This window comes from Canis aureus, chromosome 24 (genome assembly GCF_053574225.1).
Source record: "Canis aureus isolate CA01 chromosome 24, VMU_Caureus_v.1.0, whole genome shotgun sequence".
Taxonomy (NCBI): domain Eukaryota; kingdom Metazoa; phylum Chordata; class Mammalia; order Carnivora; family Canidae; genus Canis; species Canis aureus.
The window spans coordinates 15,632,183-15,657,537 of NC_135634.1; the positions used below are offsets into that span (position 1 = coordinate 15,632,183).

At 41.8% G+C, this 25,355-nt stretch overlaps 1 protein-coding gene across 4 annotated transcripts in view; it reads left to right on the forward strand.

The window, feature by feature from the left end:
* SPATA13 (spermatogenesis associated 13) overlaps positions 1 to 25,355 on the forward strand; it is a 143,503-nt gene that overhangs the window by 81,160 nt on the left and 36,988 nt on the right. For 2 of the 4 annotated variants that reach the window (XR_013362919.1, XM_077868378.1), the window contains exons 3-4: positions 4,429 to 4,794; positions 6,535 to 6,679. Coding sequence is in view for 3 of the 4 variants with exons in the window: in XM_077868378.1 (XP_077724504.1) it covers positions 4,429 to 4,794; positions 6,535 to 6,679 (511 nt within the window). In the remaining variant the exon portion in view is untranslated. Of the gene's footprint in view, positions 1 to 821; positions 956 to 4,428; positions 4,795 to 6,534; positions 6,680 to 25,355 lie in introns of those variants that run through there. The other 2 variants (XM_077868381.1, XM_077868380.1) reach the window with 2 other exon arrangements.

The window sequence follows — 25,355 nt, forward strand, 5'->3', positions numbered from 1 at the left end:
AATTTCCCTGCTTATAGAATTTTCTCCTGAATTACTTTGCTATATGAGTGTCCTAGGGCTACTGTAACAGATTTCCACCAACTAGGCAGCTCAAAACAGGAGGATTTACTCTCATTGTTGTAGAGGCCAGAAGTCTAGCCTCTAGCAGCACAAGCGTTTTGTGGCAGTGCTTGGGGTTTCTTGGCTTAGAGATGTACCCCTCTGATCTCTGCCTCTCCTCTCATATGACTCTTTACTTTTGTATTTGTGTCTAAATTTCCCTCTTTTTCTAAGGACATCAGCCATTGGATTAGGACTCCCCTAATCTAGCATGACTTCATCTTAACTTGATCACATCTATAAAGACTGTATTTCCAAATAAGATCATTTTCATAGGTCCTAGGGGTTAGGGCTTCAACAATACCTTTTAGAGGGGCATAATTCAAGCCATAGCTCTTGATATTTGATCCTCTATACTTTACTTAGACTAAGCTTCTGAATGGATATATGTGACATTCTGGCTTTTTGTCAAGTCTTTTTTCCTCAGTTAATAACTTACTCTCACTGTTGTTTCAAAAAATGTTTTGAAGTGTCTCACTGGAGGTAATTAGACCTATCTTGGCTTTTTACTTTGCGAAGCAAAGAAAGAAATCTTGTAGAGGAAGAAAAAAATTCAGGATTCCTGACTAGGAAAAGTACTCTAAAACTATACAGAGAAGTGAGAGTTAAAAGGGCAGCACTCCACTGCAAAGTTTGTTTACAAAAGTTTGTGACTTGGGTGTGAATTGGCCAATTAAGCTTAGAGCCCTGGACTAGGATTGTGAGAAGCGTCAGCAGACATAGCTCTGGCATGGCCACGTACACCCTCACTGTCCTGTTTTAAAGGCGAGAAAGAATATCAGAGAGCATGGATATGGTCAACTGCTTGTTCCTTCAGTGTATCTGTGGGCCACCACTGCCTGTATCAGAGTCCCGGGTAGGTTATAACTTGTGGAGAGTGGTGGTGGTGGTGGTGGTGGTGGTGGTGGTGGTAGGTGTTTGTAGTTCAGATATAATCACAGTCAAGCTCTGTTCCCTGGAATGAACCTCTGTCATATTTCAAAGTACATAAACTTTGCCAAAGGAAGGTTCAGTTTTAGAATATGCATCAATTCTCATTTATTTTACTAGGAATCTAAGTCTCTTCTGGCTAAGGATCACCACTGTCTTTCCTTTTTTCTCTTTTGCTAGGAGTAAAGTGGACATTTCAATTGTATATATTATTCTGTTAACTAATTTTTGCAATTCCTAGAACATTCAGTACCACTAAGAAAGGCTGTTTTCTCCTTTTGTTCTTTGGTGGGACTCTATAAATAGTTCTAGGAGAATTATAGTGGGTTCTTATGTGTACCCCCTGGTGGGAATAGTAGCTGACACTCGAGGTATGACGTGTTAAAGAAACCATCCTGTGCACGTCTCCTGCCCTCTGATTTCCTGCTTTGAGAATACCTGCCTTTATGTAGCCTCCTCACTTCCTGGAGTATGTTTTGGTCTCAGAAGGATTTCTTACCTGAACAACTAAGACAGCCTCCTGTCTTCCTACACCCATTTCCTTATTTTCCTGTCTGCATCAGCAAGACTTTAGTGAGGCATGCTGCATGTTGCATTAAGTGCAAGAAAACAAAACAAAAAAAACACAAAAAACAGAAAACCACCCGAAAAAACAACAAAAACAAAAAGCAACAACCCAAAGAACAACAACAACAAAAAGCTGCACGTAGATTTGTTACCAGTTAGACTACTGCCTGTAATTTTGTCTTGCTTCTGGTTTTCTAACACCTTGTTTCTGAACCTTCTTATCACAGGTTGATAATATAAATGGACCTATTCTTGACTGCTTAAATTGTGCCATTTGGTTTAATAATAACTTGTGTTTCATATGTAATCAAAAAATATTAATGTTTTCTTGATTTCTCGTGTTTTCCCATGGTGGTGTTAGAGAGGAGAGACTTTTCCTCCACCCTCTTAGGCTTAGTACATGGGGGTGTATAGAATTGAACTGCCAAAAGGCAGATTAGAAGAGAAAAGACAGGTTTTTATTCCTGTAAGTAAGTGGGAGTTTACAGGAAAAAGTGACTCCAGGAAGTGATAAGAATTGGGGGCATTTGTATTTCTTACTAGAGGAAGGGGAGGTGGAGAAGACTTGGGAAACCCAATAATTGAGGAAAGATAAATGGGCCTGTGGAAGAGCAGATGGGAGGTCTGATAGTTTTGTGGCAACGTCTGCTGAGGCCAGGTCTTCTCTTCTCAACTGATAAGAGTCAAATCTTCCCTCATTGGAAGAAAGAAAATCCTATCTCAAGATAGTGGATTTATGACAATTGAGTTCTTTTGGGAAGCTCTGGCTTCAGGCAAATAAGGGAGTTCAGAAGAAAAAAAAAGTCTATTCTTGAATACCTTGAGCTCAGAAGAGTTTTTATGCTATGGTGGTGTATTCTAGACCTCTCAGTGGTCACATGGTTTAAACATGAAGTTCCATGCAGTCAGAATCCACAGACAGCAAGGTAAGTGATGATTGCCAGAACTTACTTGCTTTTGAGCAGAGGTGACTTGGTACAGTGGGGAAATTTTGTGGTATCTTGGGAACAGAAATTATAAGACCCACGTTCAGTGTCTGTCTTACTGTGTGGCCGTAGGCAAGTCCCTTCCTTTCTAGAGGTTTGGTTTTCCTAATTTGAAAAATGATGGCAGTGCAGTAGAGCATCTGTAAATTCCTTTCTGCTTTCTTTGCTCTTCATCAGATTTTTCATAGTGCAGTGGATCCTTGAACAACATAGGTTTGAACTGTGCAGGTCCACTTACATGCAGATTTTTAAAAATTATTTATAAATACAGTACAATGCTGGAAATGTATTTTGAAATGTATTTTCCTTATGATTTTTTTGATAACATCTTTTTTTTTCTTTAGCTTATAGTATTATAAAAACATAGTTTATACTATGTATAACATACCAAATATGTGTTGATTGTTATTGGTAAGACTTCCAGCCAACAGTAGACCGTTAGTAAAGTTTGGAGGAAGCCAAAAGTTACATGCAGATTTTTGACTGTGCCAGGGGCAGCACTTCTAACTCCTGTGTTGCTTAGATGTCAACTGTGTATGATCTTAGGGACCTCCGAGGCACATGGGATTGAAAATTACAGGAACCATATTTGAGGTCTCGATTGCCACTGTTGGGCGAGCAGCATGATCTTTTGGGCCCGTCCTGGGGGCAGTGTCGGGCTGCCTGGGGCAGTTCTGCAGGCTGTCTGCAGGTCTGCCCTGCCCTCGAGAGACATCTCTTCCTGTTCTCTTCCCTGGGTTCTGGTCTGTTTTTATTTTTCATTTTATTTTTAAATAATAACCAGAGATGGGAGAAACTGGAGGTGCCCAGGCTCACAGGCATGTGTTTCCTGTAGAACTATGCAGCAGCCTTCCTCTGAACCCAGACTTTGAGGGGTATGCTGACATAGAGGTTATCTGGCAGGCAGGGCTGAATCTGGGCATGCTTATTCTACACACTGCTTTTTAAGAGCAGTAATTAACTGTGGCTGATAAGGGCTATCTCACTTATCATTGTTACAGCATTTCATCCACACAAGGACCCATTATTTATTCCCCAGTGAAGAGCTACAGAACTGAATCCTCAGACCTTAAGTAACTGGCCTGAGGTTACAAAGGTAGGTAGTGGCCCAGGCTGATTTACACAGAAGGCTGTACATTTCCAACCTCATGGTTTTTTGCTGGTACACTGCATGTCTCTGAAAACAGTATTTGAATAGTTTGAAAGTGTTGCCTAGTTTAGGACCACAGACTTGCCAGCTGTGGGATTGTCTAGTCCTGAAAGGTCAGTTGTTCCTTGTCCTGGTCACACAGCTAGTTAGTAGCCTGATCTAGTTCTTGGAATCCTAGTTCAGTGCTCTACCCAAAAGACCCAAGTCCTTGAGTGTCAGGCGCTAACAGCCCAGACTTACTTTTATTAAAGCACATCCTATTTTTAAAGATTATTGCAAGAAAATACCTTAGAGCAGCAGTGTAAGGTATTACACATTCATTTCTCCTTTTGGAGTTCTGCATTTCCCCATGCTGTTGTTATGTGTGTTTTTGGGCGACACTGTAGTTCCTTCTTTCTAGCAACTTGCAATGGAACTGATTTCCTTAATAACTTTTATCATAGGCCATCACTGGTCACCATACATCACTATTTAGATTATGGTTTTAATTCAGCCTCCAATTAAAGATGATTTGCTTATTTTAATGCACAGTGCAGTTATGTCTTCCTGTTAGACAAATAACTTTTTAAAACAAACAAGTACATCAATAAGGCCTTAAGGCAGGGCCAAAGAGGCTGGGAGGGGAGTGTATGGCTTGTTCTCTTTCAATACCTTCCTGGATCTTGGTGCTCACCTAACTTGTTCACATTTGAAAAGGTCATGACAGAGGAATCCTGGAGGCGGGGCTCATCCCGAGATGAAGAAAGGACAGAGTCTCAGAGGATCACCAGGAGGAAATGGGGTTCTGGGAGAAGATCAAGGCCCCGACCACTCTCTGACTATGGCCAGCTGGCCCACCGAAGTCTGTCTATTCCTGAAGATTCAATTGCTGTAGACCCCCAGAAAGAGGACACCTCGGAGGGGGACCACCAGCCAAACACGGCCCCCATAGTCCCTGCAGACCAGAACCCTGCCGTGGGCTGCCCCAGAGGAAGCCGGAGAAGACGCCCCATCTCTGTGATAGGCGGGGTCAGCTTCTATGGGAACAGCCAGACAGAGGAAATAGAGAGTCTTCTAGCCCAAGTAAGATCTGGTGTGCTTCTACCAAAGCAAACCAAGTCCTCCAGCTTCCTGGCCTTTGTTCTCCTCTGTAAACTAAACAGGCCACTGCTTTTCTTTCTTCTCTCTGCCTCAAGGACGACAGACTCCCAATCTTTCTTCCTGACTTTGAAAGCACGCATGAATTAAACTAACCGTCTGACGTGTGGATGCCTTTTACTAATCTTCTGTCTTTCCTGGAATCTCAAACAGTATGTGAAACTAGTTTGCTGTTTGTTCTAAATCACCTGAGATCTTAATAAGGAAAAAGTAGCAGTGCACATTTAGTGAGCTTCCTGAAAGAAGTTCTTGAAAGAGAAAGTGTCCTCCAATGTTAAAATGTAAAGATAAGAAGAAAATAAGAAATCGGTTCTTTAGGAGCTAAGGAAATCATTTTCCTACCATTTTTTAACTCTTTACATTCAAGTTGCTGCTTTGCAACTGCTTTACCAATAGATTAAAAATCTTTATCTTTTCCCCTTAGTAATTCAACAAGTACTTACAGTTACCCAAAGAACACTTTGAGTCTACAAAACATTTAAATAAAGGCCCTGTTCAGGAGGAGTGTATGCTAATGGTGAGACCCAGCCATAGTCAGGGGTTCCCAGAATAGTATATAAGTAAGTGCCCAGTTTTACTTTTTGAGCTTGCTAGCTGATATCTTAAGTGACTCAAAATATTCTCTTAAAGGGGAAAATCTATGTTAGTATTGGATTTTATATTTACATTCTCCCCGTAGAGCCCAGCCTGATGCCTTGTTTATAGGAAGTGCTCAAATACCTCTTGTTTAATAGAGTTCAATTGAATTGTATTCTTAAGATAAAAAATTAAATGGAAGAATACCGTGAACTTTTTGTGGTATTGAGATGAGCTATATGCTAGGAAATAATTCTGAACCAAAACAAACTGTAATCTGTTTTAACTTAAAACACAGTGTGGGGAAAATCGAAAGCACTTCGAAATCATTTCACTTTGGAGCATCAAGAAGGAATGTGGTATGATAACTTTATGTACTGTAAGCTCATTTAGGGAATTGGGTGGAAAATACTAAGAAAACCTAAGGAAAGCATAAACCAACTTGACCTTCGCTGTATAGAGATCGTTCACATGGGAAAATCAACAGGGTACATAGGTGATTCTAAACAGACCTGGGTAAATTCATGGAAAACCAACTCTTCTTTTAAACAAAGCTTATTTGTCATGATAGTTTAGGTAAGGAACATTTGTATTCCACAAACACATACCTAGTGCCTGCATGTGGATGTCCCTGATGGGTGTGCCAGTCGAGGCTGTCATCCAGGACTGGGTCTTTGGCACCGTGTGCTTCCCCTCGAGGCGGCTGCCGGGAGCACATCTTCTTACCCTTCTGCCTCTGCATGTGTGTGAGAAAGCCACCACTTCCTAAATCTGCTTTTCTTCTTCTTGGACACGTTGCTCTTACTAGAGTATTAGCCTTTGGTACGTTACTGACAAATAAGATGAAATGTGTGCCGTGAGGTAAGAGCTCTTGAGTCGATACTGGTTTTCTAAAATCTTGGAATAATTCATCACAACTGAGCCCCAGTGCAGCCTGAAGCTCTTGCCACGATTTGGAGAAAGTGTTTCACATGTGTGAGTGGCTTGGAGGTGACGGCGCCGACCTGCTCACTGCTGTGCGTGTGAAGAGCTTTGCAGGAGGTGCCACTTCCTGGCATCCCCTCACAGCGTTTTGCTTTCCTTTTGTAGCCGGCAGCCAGGCCTCCCGTGCCAGCTCACCAGGTGCTGCCCTACAAGGCGGTTTCGGCCCGCTTGCGGCCCTTCACCTTTTCCCAGAGCACCCCCATTGGGCTGGACCGCGTGGGACGCCGGCGGCAGATGCGAGCATCCAATGGTGAGTTTTTCAGGCCCACCCTGTTCAGGGGTCCCTTTTTAGAAACTGCTGTGGAGTCCTCTGTTGGACTGTTTTCAGTGAAACAAATGTGCCCATTCGAATGGGCACCTCTCCACTGCCTCTGGGCCCGGTTGTTATTCAGCTGGGAGTGAGGAGGGCTTGCCTCAGGGTCTGCTCATGCAGGCATGGGGGTGTCGTCAGCCCTTCCGGGGTGGGTGCTCTGTGTCATCACAGTGACCCCACTTGAGAGGTTTGCTCCCCTCATCTGTGTATCTAAGTTCCTGTAGGTGGAGAGCTAAGAATGGAGTCCCAGGCATATGTCTGAACTTTTCTGAAGCATTTTCCGGGTGTTTGAGATTTGCAGATGCTGTTTTGAACACCAAAGAAAAGTTTGTCTAATACAGGAGTTAATATGCTGTCACAGTACTTGTCCAGTAAATGCTTGTTGATTTGAATTAATAACCGCATGTTTTCGGAATGATGTTTACATTCTTAAAAAATAAAATCTTCCCCTCTGCCAATATTCATGTCAGGACCAATCAGCTGGTCAGATAATGAATGGCATGGACCAGAGTAACAAGAGCCAACATTTATTGAGGACTTACCGTGTGGCAGACTGCCCCATGTGCTCCGATATATTAGCCTATTTGATCTTCGTTAACTACCTGCCATGTTAGATGCTATTATTCTCATTTTTACAGATGAAAAAGCCCAGGTATATATGGGTCACCTGCCTTAGGTCACTCAGGAGGGGGCAGAAATGAGATTTGAGTCTACAAATAGAACTTCTAATACTAAGTGGTTCATTTTTAACCACTGAACTATGCTGCCTCTTGAAAGAGGTGCAGCCGACCCTAATGATTATAGCTGCAATGGCAGTTTCCTGTCTTACTTTTAGAAATGAATATCATGTGGTGAGCATGAGAGTAAGAGCTGGACATTAGGAAGCCTGGCTGCTGGCTGCAGCAGCACCACCACCTCGCTGTGTGGGCACATCCTGCGTGTGATGGTGGCAACGGAAATTGTAAGATGGGGTGAGGTTTAAACAGACTTGAAGAAAGTGGAGGGTGTCACTTGAAGAGCTGAAATTCTGGGGAGGGAAGGAGGGAGGCAGGGAAAAGATGGTTCAAGGAAGGGAAAGAGAGCAAGGAGGTATGGACTCCCTGGCCAAGGAAGACATTTCTAAGGAAAGGCAAAAGGATGATGACTGGTGACCAAAAATGGGGACAAGAAGGTCTCTGATGGATTCTGACACAGAAATTGTCGAGGACCGTGTTACACTGAGTGGTGAGAGGTCAGGGAGTTGGTGAATGGTGAGGGAATGTTACCGCCCCACATGGTGTCGCCATGGTTTCTAACTCGTGTCACATGTACTGGGAGGACTCAAGGTGGGACTTGCCGGTGGAGGTTGAGGAAATCTGTGAACATCTTATGACGTTGTCAGTCTTTCAACCCAGTAGGATAGAGACCTGGGAGTCATCGCTCCCCTCCTCATGGAGTCACTAGGTCCCATTCATTGACTCTCAGGATCACCTTGCTTCTCAGTCTCCTTAACCCTTCCCCTCACAGCCACCTCCTCACCTCCTTGAGGCCAAGCTTCATACACTCTCTAGTCAGAGCCACTGTTCATGTTCAACTCTTTCCCACCATTGGAATCAAGCCCCAGTTCCTTAAATGAGTTTATGGACTTTTGTGCAACCGGAGTGTCACTTTCCATCTGTTTTTCTCCCTTCTGCCAGAGCTTGCCATACAGTCTTCCTGCATCTGCTGTAGGCTTTCACACTCCCTTCGCGCTTCTCACATTGCCCCCGCTGTCTAGAACTCCCTTCTTTCCCATTGGCGTATGTCAACGTTCTTCCCATTCAGAATTCAAAACCCATTCACTTGTGTGCCCTTGGAGACAAAGTGCATTCATTGTCTTCCTTCTGCAAAGCCGCTTAGCCCCAGGCCTCATGGTCATCCATCTCTAGTGACGTTTTCAGAAAGTTATCCAAAAGGAGAAAAAAAGCTATATGCACAAGTTATTCTTCACAATATGGTGTAGGCACAAAAGTCAAAGTGAATGTCCAGTTATGGCAGACCAGTGAGTTGGGGTGTTGCATGAGCCACTACCTCAGAACAGTTGACAACATCGACAGGAAAACAGTGCAACAACATGAAAAATGACAGCTACAATTTTAAAGTGAGGGGAAAAAAAAAGAAAAGAAAATCATATATATTGTATGAGTTTGCTAAGGCTGCTGTAGCAAGGTGCCACAAACCAGGTGGCTTAAATAGCAGGAATTTGTGTCTCAGCACTGAAGGCTAGGAGTCAGATGAAGACGTTGGCAGGGGTGGTTGCTCCTCTGTGCTGGCTTCTGATTGTCTCGGGTGCCTTGTGCTCTGGCATGTAGAGAAAGGCACAAAAGTATTGCCTTTCTCCCTGCCTACATATTCACATGGCTTTCTCCCTGAATTAGGGCCCACTCTAATAATCTCCTCTTAATTTGATCATCTACTCAGACCTTATTTCCAAATAAGGTTACTTTGACGGTATTGAGGTTAGCATGTCAGCATCTCTATAGGGATGTAATTCAGTCTATAACATCTACCACGATTACAACAATATATGACATGTACACATGTGTTCAAAGATTTAACAGGAATGTGCAACACTGAAGACAGTGTAGTTAACATGGAAGGAGTGTTGGTGATCGCTCCTCCAACCCTGTATATATACAAACAGCTGATTTCTGTACTTCCTGTACCAGTGTTTGATTTTGACTTTAACGTTCTTCTGTTGAGAAGCAACAAAAACAAACTTTGACCAGCTTAAGCCAAAAGAGAACTTATTGGAACGGTGTCAGATGTCCCCAGAGTTGTTAATTGTTGAGCTTGAACACTTGAATGGCTAGAGAACCAGTCTGGGAAGTGGATGACCTTCGGGGTTGTTCCTGGGAACCAAGGAACCACATGGAAGAAGCTGAGGGAGGATGTAGCAGGAGGGCATAGTGCCACTGCCGGGAGTAGTTGAAGGCCAACTGTTCCCTCTGTCCTTCAGTCAAGATAGACTCTTTCACTCAAGAGTCCCAGGATTGAGAAAATCAATTCTTGAAGCTTAGGTGACGTGTCTACCTCCTGGTGGCACTGGAACAGGGTGAAGGGCTGGGTGTCTCCAGAGACCCTTTGCCTTCCATTGTAGAAGGCAAGTCCATGGATTCCCTGTCACAGCGGCCGAACACAGTGGAAAGGAGGTCATTCCCCTAGAGGAAATCTGAGTAGTATTAGAAATAGAGAGTCTGGACAGGTTCTCCATTGTTCATTCATTTGTTCATATATTCAGTAACAATTGAGCACTTACTGTGTGCCAGGTGGCATCAGTGAACAGAACAAAGCCCTTAAGTCACATTCTAGTGAGGGGATAATGAATTAACAAGTGACCATATAACAGAGCAGGTGGTCCTATAAAGAAAAAATGAAGCAGGGTGGAGGGTGTCCATTTTATTTTAAAATGTCATTCTAATGTGATGCCCTATCCCATGTATAATTAAAAACCCTCTCCCTCCTTCTCTAGAAGGAGACACCCCAAAAGCTCATCAATTACTACAAACCTCTCCTGAGTCTAGGCCCTCCAGAGTAATAGCCATTTCTTTTCCAGTCCTGTCGCAATGCCTTTTCCATTTTGTATACCCAGAGGTACATGTAAGCAACATACCCTTTCGTAGTGGAAAGAGGTGGGGGAGGAAAGGAAATAGAAAATACATAAATATCATGTATACATACATGATACCACAAAAGGAAATTTCTCTCTTCTGCACCTTGTTGCAAGGCCATATGTGCTACTGACTCTGCTCATCTAGTTCCTGTATCATGCTCTGTCTTGGCTCCTGCCCAGGACCTTACCTGGTAGTGTTCTTTGCCAACTGAGGTGGCCCAGACCTTCCCTCTGTGGTGTGGAGCTATTAGCGGTCCTGCTTGCTTAGAAATGCTCTGACCTTTTTTTTAAGACCCCTCCCTTAGTCAGAAATTAGTCGATCTATAAAAATATGTGGAACACCTGCCAGGTACTGGTTTTACCATTTGGAATATAGCAGAGGATAAAGCATCACAAAGTTCACATTCTAGCACTGAAACCAATTCAGTGAGTCAGTAAATACCCTTGTCTCATCCCCTCCCTTAGTCAAGACTCAGTCAGTCTGTAAAAATGTGTGGAGCATCAACCTGAGCCTGCCAGGCACCAGTTTTACCATTTGGAAGACAGCAGAGGATAAAGCATTGCAAAGTGCACATCCTAGCATTGAAACCAGGTGCCTAAGTCAGTAAATACCCTTATCACAGGTGGTAATGAATGCTCCAGAGACAATGAACATGGGTGATGTGGTAGGGAGTGTAGGACTGGGCCCAGCAGAGGGTGACCTAGTGTCCCTAAGGAGCTGACACTGGAGTGGAGGCTTGAAAGATGAGCCAAAGATCTGAGGGAGGAGTGGTCCCAGTGGAAGGAACATCAGGTGCCCAAAGTTCGGCTGGAACTTGGTGTGTCTGAGGGTTCAGTGAGAGGGCCAGGGTGGCCAGAGTTCAGGAAACAAGGGCAGGAGCAGAGGGCGTTGCAGTCTGGCGGGGAGGCTGCGGCCGGATAAAAAGGGCATTGCAGGTCTCGGGTAGGACTTACAGTTATTCTAAGTGAAACGGGAAGCCATCGCCAGCCCGGCAGTGATAGGCACTGATTGAAGCTTTCGAGGGGAAGAACAGTTTGAGGGAGAAAAGGCAGAGGAAGGGAGACTGGCTTGGAGGTTGTTGCATAAGTCCAGTTGAGCAATGGTGGTGGCACTGACCACAAAAGACATCCGGGTCTGTCTTGGGTGCTTATTTGCCCAGTGCGTAGGGAGGTGAAAGTGGCCACCTTGGTTCTAATCCAGTGGGGCTAGGCCTATGAATTCCAGTGGGAGTGCTTCTCTCTTGGGAGAAGAAATTCAGTTTCGACAGGGCAGAGTTACTGAATAGGAAGAAAATATTTTGCAAATATATTATTAAGTCATCATAAGCGGCGACCCCCGGGCCTGCCCTTTGTTTCTGGACACATCTGTTTTGGCTATGGGTGAACATCAACTTACCAGGCACTGGTTCACATGCACACACACCCCATCCAAGACAGCTTCACAACTTCAATCTGTGTCCCCACGCCATCTCCAGAACTTCGTGTCCATTAGGCCATGATTGTATGCTTCTGGACGATAACAGGATAAAACTTGTGGCACTTGCACGCACTGGTCTGTCCCTGTACTTCTCACACTGAGGTCCTCTGGTAGAAGCATGGTAGTATGAGGTGCCATGACAGTGTATGAGGCCTTCGGTGACATTCCGGCAGAGGTCTCACAGGTAAGGAAAACAAATCCAGATCTAGAATAAATGTCTTTCCCACTAAGAACAGATCATCTACTCCTCTATTATGAAAAGGGTCCATTGTAATCAGCTTTCCACAAGGAGCTGTCTGGTTCCTTCAAGGAACCATATCATTAACTTTGTTGAGAGGGACACCCTGTGGTTTAGCCCAGGCTTGGCATCCATTTCTGCCACCATGGCCTTTTTTTTTTTTTTTTTTTTCTTTTTTTTCTCTCCTGAACCTACTGAGTAAGCATCAAGATGACTAGGAACAAAGATTGGCGTTTACAGAGTGGAACACAGTGTTCACACAATTATTAATCAGGCTCTTTTGCAATCAGATTCATGTGGGACACAACTGGACATTCATATGGGACAGATGATTTATCGTGCTTTGAGTGTGTTCTGGTGTATCTAATCGTACTCCTTTCCCAAACCTGTCCATTACCTATTTTGTTCTTTCAGATTACCCAAGCCATTCAGCCACGTCATTGTCCTAGCCATCTATCCACACAAGCTAAATCCCTGCTGGGACCCTCTCTCCTCTCAGTCAGAAAGGATTCAGAAGAATTATCACTTAGATTTTATTACAGGGGGTATAGTTTCTGGGGGCACAGTTACCAGATAAATGCTGGAAGCACCCTTTTAAGAAAGCTGGAAGGAAGAGTTGTCACTGTGGGATACCTATCTACCCAACTGTGGGTCACCTGTCTTCTGCTTCATGAAGAATCTCTGAGTCTGGAAACTAGCTGAGATCCGGGAGCTGTGTGAGGGCCCTTGAGTTTCTGTCATGGTTTCTGTCACCAGGTTTACAGATTTCCTACTGTACGAATCAACTAATATTTCAATGCAGTTACTCATCACTTTTGTTCCTGCAGATCCTGTGATAAGTTAAGCATAGCCAGAAATCATGTGGGTCAACCATTCCAATGACTGAGCTGGCCCTGCTGCCAGTAGAAGAGCTATGCCCTTTTTCCTGTGACATATGTCCCACCTCCATGGAGGTCCTGGGCCTCATTGCAACAGAAGCATCTCTCACTGACTTCCCCAATGACTTCCCCTTGCCTAGACAGATAAGCAGTACCGTGCTCACAAAAGTTGCTGCCACTTCCATCATCTAGTTTGGGAGACAGAGCCCAGGGGATGATGAGTCCGATGGACTAGCTCCAGCCTTTATCTTCTGGTATTTGCACTTCTTCCTTCCTACGTGCCAAGAGCTGGCCTCTCCACTGCTGTAAGAGTGGGCCAGGACTGGGTCCAGATCTATAGCCCATCAAAGTGCTGGGATGATAGCCAGCTCCATGAGCCTAGGAGTTGAGTGTATGATCTCTGGTAGATGTCATCCAAATGGATAAATTTGGTTTAATCTAAATTACGTTTGGTAAATGCAGTGTTTGGATCCTGATACCAATAAATAAAAAGATCATTTTGAGATAAGTGAGGAAATTTTCACATGGACTGAGAATCCAGCAAAGGAATTCTTGTTCATTTTGTTAGTTGAGATCATGATAGTGTAGTTATTTTTAAGTCCTTAGGTGTTATGGGTACATACTAAAATATTTTTTGCATGAAACATAATACATGAGATTTGTTTTAAAATAATCCAAAAAGCTTCTGAGAAAGGTTGGAAAAAAAAAAAGGTAAAGTATTGATAATTGTGGGTTCATCCTTTAATTTCTCTACTTTTGTGTTTGTTTGAAATTTATCTTACAAGTTTTAAAAACAGTGAAAGTATGTTTCCTCCTCCCTGGTCAGATACTCCCCAAATCTGCAAATTGAGAAATGCCCACAATTAAATTTTCCTCAAAATGTAGAAATTAGCAAATTAGTTTAAGAAATGAAGACTTACTCTTTTCCGGTGGAGGTGAGCTCTCTCCTCTCAGCACTTCACGGCAGTGTGCTCTGCTCCTGTCTACTAGCACTTCTTTCTTACTTCAGTTAGAGTACTGTCTTACCTCCTTACTAAATACCCTTACAGTCTGTGAAGGTCACATGCAGTACTCCTCAGTAATGTTTATTGATCCTATGGGTGTGGTATTGAAATAATAGAATCTGGATCAGGAATCACAATGGCACTCATAAGTGCTTCTATAAAATTCATGAATGAGAGGCTGCCAACCTATAAAAACTTTATTGCTTTGCTGGTGATGGTATTTGTGGTCCTTCTTCCTCCTTGGGTCTTGGCAAGCACATCTGCACTGCCATATCTTTTTCTCAGGGAGTTTTCTTTGCTGTCTTTTGCTTTCTTTTAATGAAGCTTTAGTCTTACATCCAAGGCAACGTATTATGTCACAGCCTACTTGCCCATATTTACTTTGGATTCCAGCCTTACGTCCTTCCTTACTAGTGTGTATTGATCAGAAGTCAAATTTGATCACTTTCTAAAATTCTTCTTGTCATGTCTACTCATCCTTATCTTTCTACTCATCTCACCCATCGAGTTCGGATTAGCTTGCTCATGTGACATAAACCCAATGATTATCTTAACCAAAAAGGAAACATTTCCCAGAAAGGAAAACATTCAATTTCCTGAGCTATTACATTTCTGTGGAATCTTTATGGGTTACAAGCAAGGAACTAAAGCATGACATTGAAAATCAGATTTGGGAATGCCACTTTAAAAAATATGTTATATTTTTAAAAGCCTTTTCATTAACCATTAAATACTATATTAGAGTATTTTTAATAATGCCATTTAACAGAGGAGAGGAAACAGGATTAGGTAATCATTAAATATAAAAAAGAAGAAAATGGTTTTCTAAGGAGATACAAAGTTGACAAATTAACTTGGTTAGATTTGTTTTTGTTTTTGTTTTCTTAAGGAAACTCTACACCACACACGGGGCTCAAACTCATGAGGGGGCTCGAGATCAAGAGTCACACGCTCTACCTACTGAGCCAACCAGCCACCTCGAATTAATTAGACTTTTCATGACTTTAAAAAATATTTCTGAATTACTCAAATTATTGATTGATTTGATTTTTTTAAATAATTTTACATCTTAATTTCTTGTGAATATAGTCATTTTTTTTTCTCAAGCTAGGAAAGAGAATCAAATTAAGCCAGTGTAGCGCTCTGATAACCCAGTCTAGAATTTTTCGGTCTTCAGGAGAATGATAGAATAATTGAAGTTGCTAACAATAGCATTGTAAAACTCTAAATTATAATCCCTATCCACATTTTTCATTAGGAAAACAACCAAAAAAATCTAGTCCTTAAAGGCATGATGTATACAAAGAACAGCTTCCTTTTAAAAAATTCTAGTTAGTAAAAAAAATAAAATAAAAAAAAAATAAAAAAATAAAAAAAATAAAATAAAAAATTCTAGTTAGTTAACATAGGATGTTATTAGTTTCAGGTGTATAATGCACTGATTCAGTAATTCCATACATTATTCAGTGCTCATCATAGTAAGTGTACTCTTAATCCCCTTCAGCAGTTTCACCCATCCCTTTACCCACCATCTCTCTGTAACCATAAGTTTATTCTCCATAACCATCAGTTTTTTGGTTTGTCTTTTTTTTCCTTTGTTCATTTGTTTTGCTTCTTAAATTCCAAATATGAGTGAAATCATACAGTATCTGTCTTTCTCTGATTGACTTATTTTGCTCAACATTATACCCTTTAGTTCCATCCATGTTGTTGCAAATGGCAAAATTTCATTCTTTTTTCATGGCTAATATTCCATTGTATACATATTACCACATCTTCTTTATCTATTTATCTACCGATAGACACTTGGGCTGCTTCCATAATTTGGCTATTGTAAATAATTCTGCAGTAAACAAAGGGATGCACATATCCTTTCAAAGTACTGTTTTTGTATTCCTTGTGTAAATACCCAGTAGTGCAATTAATGGATCATATGGTAGTTCTATTTTAATTTTTTGAGGAACCCCCATACTGTTTTCCACAGTGGTTATACCACTTTGCATTCTCATCAACAGTGCGTGAGGGTTCCTTTTTCTCCGTATTCTTGCCAATACTTTTATATAAAAAACATCTTGATCTGCAAAGGACAGAATGATACAAATTCTACATTGGTCAACCCGTTTGAGCACGTTAGAGCTTGCCTAATGTTTGGTGGAGGAGGAAGTACAGTTGACCCTTGAATAATGGTGGGGGTTAGGGGAATATCCCCCACCCTTGCATAACCCAAAATCTGTATAGCTTTTGGCTCCGCTAGGCCTTTACTAATAGCCTTCCTTACTGGTAACATAAGTAGTTGATTAACACATATTTGGTATGTATTATATACTGTATTCTTAAAGTAAGCTAGAGAAAAGAACATGTTATTAAGAAAATCAAAGAGAAAATACATTTACAATACTGCTCTGTATTTATTGAAAAAAAAATGTGTTAGTGGAGCTGTGTAGCTTAAACTCATGTTGTTCAAGAGTCAACTGTGTTTTGAAAACCTGCTCTAAGGGATTAAAAATCCCTGTTTCTGGTGTCAGTAAGAAAGCAAGTAAAAAATATTACAGACCACACTCAAATTTATCTTGGGTCTTACCAAGGGCTACCACTAGAATACAAAGACAAGTGAGGAATAAGGTAATGTAGAGATTTCCAAAATAAAGTACTTAGTGATAAGAAATCCGACATAATGCATTTTTCGTTTTGCTACAGAATAGATTGAGGACTTTTTAGACCAACACTCAACTCTGAAAAAGGTGATGGCATCTCCCACTGAATAAGCTCCTACTTCCCAGTTAGCATTGCTTTTCTTCCACTGTGCGTATCCATGTGGAAACGTTTGTTGAGACCTTCTCTGTCAGGCCAGGAGATGGAAAGGAAAGCATATCCTAGTTAGCACCTTAGGAGCTCAGTTAGTAGGTTTTGGGTGGACCCCACTGCCTATGACAGTGTGGGCAGACATAGGCATTGGCTTCTGCCCGGCACCTTAGAGCTTGGTTCAGCCCCATCTGTGACCTCTCCTCGCACAGGTGGGTGCTGGTTCTCCGCGAGCAGCCCCAGGAGGCTTGGGGTGCCCCGCAGGCCATCTGCGCAGGTGAACCTCGCGGCCACACCCGGAGCTCTTGCCGGATCGATCATGATGTGAGAGGCCCAAGAGAAACGACGGCGCGCGGCTGTCTCTTCGGGGAGCCGGGTGAGGGTTCCTCTTAAGCAGCTGCACCTGCACCGGGGCGGCCCATCCCGGCCCCCCACCCCCACCCCCCACCCCCCACCGGCTGGAGGGGCGCGCCCGCCCACGTGGCTTGGCTGTGCACGCGGGCGGCCGCTGTGTCCGCAGCTGAGCCCGCAGCCCGCCCCACGCCCCATCCCGCAACGGCCACCCCACGACGGCCCCCTGGCCTTGCTTGCATCTGCCGCGTGTTTCCTACACACACTTAAGGTTGGTTTGTCTGAAGGAGAGAAAATGTGTACGAAGACACATCCGCTGTCCTGAAAGCCCAGTGGTTTTATTTATTTTTTATTTTTTTAAGATTTTATTTATTCTTGAGAGACACAGAGAGAGAGAGAGAGAGAGAGAGAGAGGCAGAGACACAGAGGAGAAGCAGGCTCCATGCAGGGAGCCGAATCCCAGGACTCCAGGATCACGTCCTGGGCAGAAGGCAGGCGCCAAACCGCTGAGCCAGCCAGGGATCCCCAAAGCCCAGTGGTTTTTATTTATTTATTTATTTTTATTTTTTTTAAATTTATTTATTTATTATTATTTATTTATTTATTTATGATAGTCACACAGAGAGAGAGAGAGAGAGAAAGGCAGAGACACAGGCAGAGGGAGAAGCAGGCTCCATGCACCGGGAGCCCGACGTGGGATTCGATCCCGGGTCTCCAGGATCGCGCCCCGGGCCAAAGGCAGGCGCCAAACCGCTGCGCCACCCAGGGATCCCCAAGCCCAGTGGTTTTAAAGTACAGTTGGGGATTATCATTCAGGGGTGACATTCTTTGCATGTCTTCAACTTCTGTTTCTTCGATTTGATTTTGTACTGAAATGTATTTGCTCAGTAATGGAAAAGATTTCCTTAGGTGTATTTATTTACTCTTCCCTGTTGAGGAACTGGTATTGGTTGTAAAGGCAAGTTTATTCAGCTGCATTATGCAGGTGATAACAACTAATGTTATTGGTAAGTGATATAGGATGTGCCGTTATGATGTAATCAAACAGTGATATTTCAGGAAATGCCCAAGGTGCCCTGAAACTTTCAGAGTTGACCTTTTAATATGTTCTTGGTTTAGGAGATACCTCATTTGTATTGACCCATCTAATAAATCTATGTGATATTGTGAGATATGTTTGTTTATATATCTCTATGTCTGCCTTTTTATGAGTGAGGCACTGTACTAGAGGCTGGGTGGTCCTGAGGAAGCCAGAGACCATACTCACAAACCTCCAGGGTAAAGCCATTGCAAGGAGAAAAGAGCTCAGTGTGAAGGGAGAGCATGCAAATCAGATCTGGGGAGTCCAAACACTTCCAGGAGAAAGTGACATCAAAGTTGAGACTTGTTACTAAACCACTGTGGGTCAGCTCCTTGGTGAGTAGTAGACTTATTATACCAGGTGGAGGTGCCTCACAAGGTTATATTTATTTATAGTAAATAAGGAGAACACAGGATAATTTCCAAGGTCATGCCTCCCTGAATGGGTAAACAGGCTCCTTTTACTGGGATTTGAATATTCGAAGGAGACCTCATCATTGCACATAATGGGCAGGCTTAAAGTTGCACATGTGTACTCAGAAAACATACCCATACTTATATTGTATATCATGCTATGGAAGCTTATTGCCCCTCCCAGAGCAGGGATTTTAACATTAATGAAGCAGAGGTCACTGTGGGGCACTTTCATCTGCGCAGATGTAGTCCTGGTTGGGGTGGAGGGAAGGTCAGACTCAAAATGTATCTTTTCCTGTTCTAGCAATTAGCTAGTTTCTAAAAGATAAAATTGATAGGCACAGGCTTTTGGGGGTTTCCTGGGTTCAGGGAGTCTCACAGGTAACAACGGGAAGGGTGAATGGTTAGGTTTGTTGTTAAGGGGAAGGTATGTTCCAGGCAGAGGGAACAGCATATGCAAAAGATGGAAGTGAGAGAAAGAAGAGCACATATAAGAAACTGAGGTTAGGGTTGCCCAACAGAAACTTTCTTACCCCATCTGCAGGTGTCTCAGATTCAAGGTGTCCTGTGCTTGCAGACTGATGATTGTAGCATGCTGAATGCTTGCTTTAGGATTTTTAAAAATTCATTTATTCATGAGAGAGGCAGAGACATAGGCAGAGAGAGAAGTAGGCTTCCTGTGGAGAGTCTGATGTGGGACTCGATCCTAGGACCCTGGGATCACGCCCTGAGCCAAAGGCAGACACACAGCTACTGAGCCACCCAAGCATCCCGAGTGCTTGCTTTAGTAGGCTTTTCATTTGGTACTGCTTAACTTGTGTCTCTACACAGGGTCAAGGGCATGCCTCCAAACCCCTTTATGACAGCTATATTTATTATTGTCATTATAGATCTTGCTTAGATATATAAACGAATGAAGTGTAAGACTGAAGAGACTCACATCTATGAAAACTAAATTGAGGGACACCTCTGCCTATGTCTCTGCGTCTCTCATGAATGAATAAATGAAATCTTTAAAAAAAAAAAAAAGGAAAAAAGAAAACTAAATTGAATATTTTGTAGAGATTCATTCAATAAAGGTGATTTGCCAAAAAACTATTTTCTGTCCAATTAGGTGAGAATTGATAGCAGTTTAAAAAAAAAAAAAAAACACGAAAAATTAAGGAATCTACTTGGAATGCTTCACGAGTGTCTTGAAAGAAACCAGAACAGGAAATCACACTTGACACATTCTGGTGTGACCTATGCAAGAAAGAATGCAGAATTGCAGTCAGATGATCATACATGAAGACCTCTGGTCCTTTGTGATAACAAAGATGAACTTACTGCACTTTTATATGTTTTAAATTGTTTATAGCATATAGCACATGTGATGTTTTTGACTTAGGGCTTTCAGGCAGTCCAACTGCACCTGTGGGTGGACCGCTTCGGTAGGTCTCCTGGCTGTAGCAGGAGGAGGTGAGGGAAAGATTGAAGTGTTGAGAGATGAGTCTAGACCAGAGATCAGAGGTAAGGAGCCTGTCCACTCAGGGCTTTTAGGTGAGGGGATTAGATTAGCCCAGGGGCAGGTAGGAGCAGGTAGGGTTTTAAGTGCAGTGCCATGATCAGATTTGCATTTCAGAGACATGGCTGGTCAGATTTTGTCCTCTCTGGAGACAGGAAAAATCTCTTGCTAAATTAGGTGCATAGAACCCTGATTTAAGAACATGACCATAGTTGGGGCGCCTGCATGGTGCAGTCCATGAAGCTTCTGACTCTTGGTTTCTGCTCAGGTCATGTTCTCAGGGCTCTGCATTTAAGACTTTCTCTCCTTCTCCCCCTCCCCACCTATGTGCTCATGCTCCCACTCTCTTTCTCTCTCTCTCAAATAAATAAATTAAAAAAAAAAAAGAGGGAGAGAGAGAACATTACCATAGTCCTGGAGAAATGAAAACTTGGAGGTCAAGCCAGTTGGATGTTTTGTATGCTGAAGCCTGGGTGCCTGGGTGATGGGGAGCATAAGAGAAAAGTACGTGAGTGCGGGGCTTGCTTGGTTCCAATCCTGGCATGTTGAATTGGAGGCACAGGTGGAGTAGCCAAGTGGAGATGTTCTCTCCATGTACTTCATCATAATAGTCTGATACTGAGGAAGACGCAGGAGAGCATACTTGAGAGTCCTCAGCAAGTGAGTGGTTGTGCTTAAAGCTACAGGAAGCAATGTTATCATCCAGGGTGTGTGTGAAAAATTAGAAGAGGATCAACTGGGAACCAGTAAAAGAAAAAAAAAATCCACAAAGAAGATAGGAAAGGAATGGTCAGATAGGTAAGTGGTGTCCCAGATGTCAGAGGAAGCCTGGCTTCAGGGACAGAGTGGTTAACAGTGTCAGATGTATCCAGAGTGAAGTTGGGCACTCTGAAAAATATGTGTTGGATTAGCAGTGAGGAGGACAGTGTTGACCTTGATTGACAAAGGCAGCTTGAGTTCACTGGGAGGGCAGAGCCAGAATGCAGTGGGAGGGTGGCTACAAGGCCTTGGGGAAAGTCAGGACCTTAAGTTTTAGTACAGAGCTGTTTTATCGATCTTGTTTCTCATTTCCCTTAAATGTTAGGGGTAATTAAAACATTTTGTCTTGCTGCCATTTAAAAAACTTATTTTGGCATTACAGTATCTGAAACCTCATTGATACAGATGTGTCTTGTTTATTTTTACCAAATGTTTTGGTAAAACAAAACAGTGATATTAAGTGTGCATCAGAAAGTTCCATTCCTTGATTTAGGGTTATGAAGTAATACCCCAACATTGAGGAGGTAGAGAAAATTTAACCAGAATGGTTTATGCCATTTTAACTCTTGATTTTTTAATTAAATAAATTGTAAGAAATTACTGAAGAAATATTTTTGAAAAGTCGTGTGATGAAATTAATACATTTATTAAAACACTTAAGATTTATTCTTTTACTTGGCCAATACAGAGAAAATGTTTTTTTCCTTTGCCTTAGTTTGTTGTTGTTGATCCTATTTCTAATTTCTTATTCTAATTATTGTTATGAAAGTAAATTTTCTCCTTTGACCCGTTGACATATTTTTAGCTCAAAAATAAATAAATAAAAGAATTGAATCCTAATCCTGTTGGCTAGCTACATTACCTTCATCTCAGAGTCTTAATGTCCTCATTTATAAAAGGAAGTAGTCATGTTTTGTACCTCACAGATGTGTGAGAATGACTTGGTGTACAATAAACGTACACCAAATATCAGCTGTTGTTCGTGCAAAGAACTAGAGGGATATATTCATTACCCAGGGAAAAAGGGGGAGTGAGGCCAGTGGGCCATGTTTACAGCCAGAGTTCTGAGTTACTTATTTAACTGCACTAACCAGCAGTTTAACCTTAGACAAGTCACTTAAATAAGTAAAGCCCTAGAGTACTAGGATTCTTTATGGAACAATATTCTGTTTAATTATTATCCAAATATAGGTTAAGCATCTATAAAATAAGCAAACTTAAGATGCATACACTTGGGTTTTTAGCAAAAGTAAAAACTAGGAAGAATTTTTCTGTTAATTCTCTTGGACCAAGATTTTAGACATTATCTAAGTAATAAGTTCCAGAGTATCACTTAGAGACTCCACCAGGTTTTTTGTTACAGCAAAAGGAAAAAAGAAACGCAATAGCAGGTGTTAAGGTGTATGCGACACCTTGACGTTATTATCAAGTATAAAACCTTTTTTGTCTGATCTCTTATTGTTTGGATTATCTCTTTCTGCGCCTGCTTTTCAGAAGTTATCTTTCAATAATGAATCAGAGAGAAAATAGAAAGTCAGATCTTGCTTGCTTAGCCCCTATTGAGAGTGATAGTAACTGTTCTTGGGAAAGCAAGTTGGTGATAGAGAGCTTTGGTTGTTAGGTGTGGTCTAGTTCTCTTCTCCCTTCCCTATATACTCTATACTACCAAGGGACACTGGGCATTGCTTGTACTTATTTGTGAAACGAGAACTTTGTTCACTTGTCTTTAGGCACATACTTGTAGTAAGAGTGTTTTCTTGCCTGCTACACTGAACACATTAAAAGCACTCTCTTCTGACCATGCTGTGAGACAGTGTGGATTCCACAGTCAGAGGAATTTAGAAATTATTCCGTACACAAGAACAAGTATTACAAACATGGACATCAGTGCCTTGAACCGTAGTGCCTGTAGGTTTTAGAAATGCTGTTAGCTCTGATAGGAGTTTTATCTGAGCTGGTATTTCAGACCTTGTCTTTGCTTATAATCAGGATTTTTTTAAAAGGAACATAATGTTCTAGTTTGTCTCAGAAAAATAACCAAGTTTTTCACTTTTTTTTCCTAGCAAACTCTTGAAATTGTTATCATCTTAACAGTTAAAATATTCTCAGTTCTAAAACTTGGATTTGTTCAAATCTTTCTAGAATTAAAAAAAAAAAGTAAAAAAAGTCTTTAAAATATCCTGTGTCCAATACAAGTTTCAAAATTGAGTTTTAAAAGTAGAAGAAAGAATATTAAAAGTCAAGGAAGGCGAGCCAGTAGATCTATAAACATCGAGCGAACAACTACACAGTGCCTGTGCTCTGTACATATTACCATTCCCAGAGATACATCCAAGGCTTTAAACTGTTCAGACCTTTTCCCTTACTCAGTTAAGCAAGATTTAAATTGTAAGTAGTGTAGCTGGCCTTGAGACCAGATCATGCTGACTTAAAGTCCAGATTACTCCCATCCCACCCTGTTTTCCAAGTGCTATGATTTTCCATCAAAAAACACAAAATGATTTTTTTTTTTATGTGCTTACACATATACCGGTGTTTTGGCTTTTAAGACCGTGCCCTAATAATTGCCTTTAATTAAAACAAAGAAGAAAGGGAAATTTATTCAGTACCTATTTGCTCTTGTTATGTTTGAAACATGCTCAGTCTTAAGACTGCAAAGACAAATTCATAAATACAGAACAGACACGAAATATGTACTAGGTTCAGAAGGATGAAAAAATCCTCATGCTGTTTACAGGAGACGGGAGAAGCAGAGGTCTTAAAATTAAGACATTAACTTTTCTTCTAAAGGGCAATTTTTTATTTGTTTCTGAATTAGTCTAAACATTGTGATAAACAGTGCCCGGGAACAGTGTCATTTTTGGAGAGGTTGGGGCATAGAGTAGGGGCAGATGGGAGGGTTTATTTAAGCCACTGAGAAAAATTTTGCATCATCTTGTGTGTTCGAGTCTGCATCACCACAGATTGAAAAGCAGTAGCTTTGAAAACACAGAGAGAGGCACATTTATATCCTCTATATCTTCAAAGGTGCTCATGGTTCTCACCAAGCAAGTTCTTACAACTCGGCTCCATTTCCTGTGTGCTCTATGTGACTGGGTCCTCCCCTTCTGCGGTGAGGAGCCTGGCTGCTGAGTGGTATTTCAGCAAGACCTAAATTGAGCCTGCCTTAGCCATACATAAGCAGGCAGCACACTGTAACAGTGTCTACAGCTATACATCAGAATGTTCTAGAAAATGTTATCTTACATGTTACGTTGATTGTCTGGGTTATATTTTCTTATATTTCTCTGGAAAATAACGTCACTGGTCTGTAGATTAATAATTAATACTACTACTTGTTTTTAGTCCATTCAGAGTAAGAGGATCACTCTGGATATTTATTTGTGCTAGTGGGGACAAGGGAGCATTGGTTTGAATAACTAATAGCAAGTATAGCAGATTAGTTCCTGTTAAGGAATCCCCCAGTCCACCTTTAGGAACTGTGGCCCCATATCAGCAACGGAGAAGAGCGAGTGGTTGTACATAGAACGCATCTCGCGTTACTCTTAATTCTGGGTTGTTCAAATGGGAGTTGGTACTGTGGTTCATTCCAGCCAGATGTAGGGACTTCCTGGGTTCGTGGTGATGTGGTGTACCCATCCTTGAGCCCGTTTTCTAAAATTGACAGTGTTGTTTTAGAAGAATTGCTGAAGAATAATGTTACTTTATCCTCCGGGACCTTCTCCTGTCTTATACATGTCCTGTAGCTCTTGATAATGGGGCCATATCTAAACCCAGCAGGCACATGAAGTTGCTAGGATATTCTTAGGTTAAGGACCCCCCTCTGTACCATGCAGGAAGGTTGCTGCTTTGGTGAAGCAGCAGTAGGAGCTGGGAAACTTTGAGCAGAAAATGAATGCTGGTAATCTTTGCACAAGCAGAAGATGATCATAAAAGAAAATCCATACCATATTGTACTTAAAATAAGATATCAGAAATTCAAAGTTAAGTGGAATGAACCTTAATGACTACCTAGTCAATCTCAAGAAACGGTCCTGAAGAAGCAGAGATGACTGCTGGTTTGAGTTTGAGGTATCACTGCTAACTTACTCCAATAGTTTTATGGCATTTTCCTTTCCATATGGGTGTGTGTAAACATATATGGATCTTAGGGATCACTTTGCCAAAAAATCACCTCAATTTCTAAATCTATATAACAAAAATTATCATAACATTCCATGTATTTTCTACTTTTACTTAATCTCCACTGATTTCTAAATGTTTGATATTAAGATATAACTTGAATTTCTCTTCTTTTCTATGGGACTGAGCCCTTACTTAATTCTTTTAGGGTTGCCAGTAATCAGTGTTTGTTATTCCCAGTCCTGACCATGTAATGTAGTGGTGTCTTATCCAAGGAAAATAGATTAATGTGTGTGTTGGGGCGGGGGTGAAGTTTAAGTCTTAAGATCTTTGTTGTGGTCTTCTTATTGATC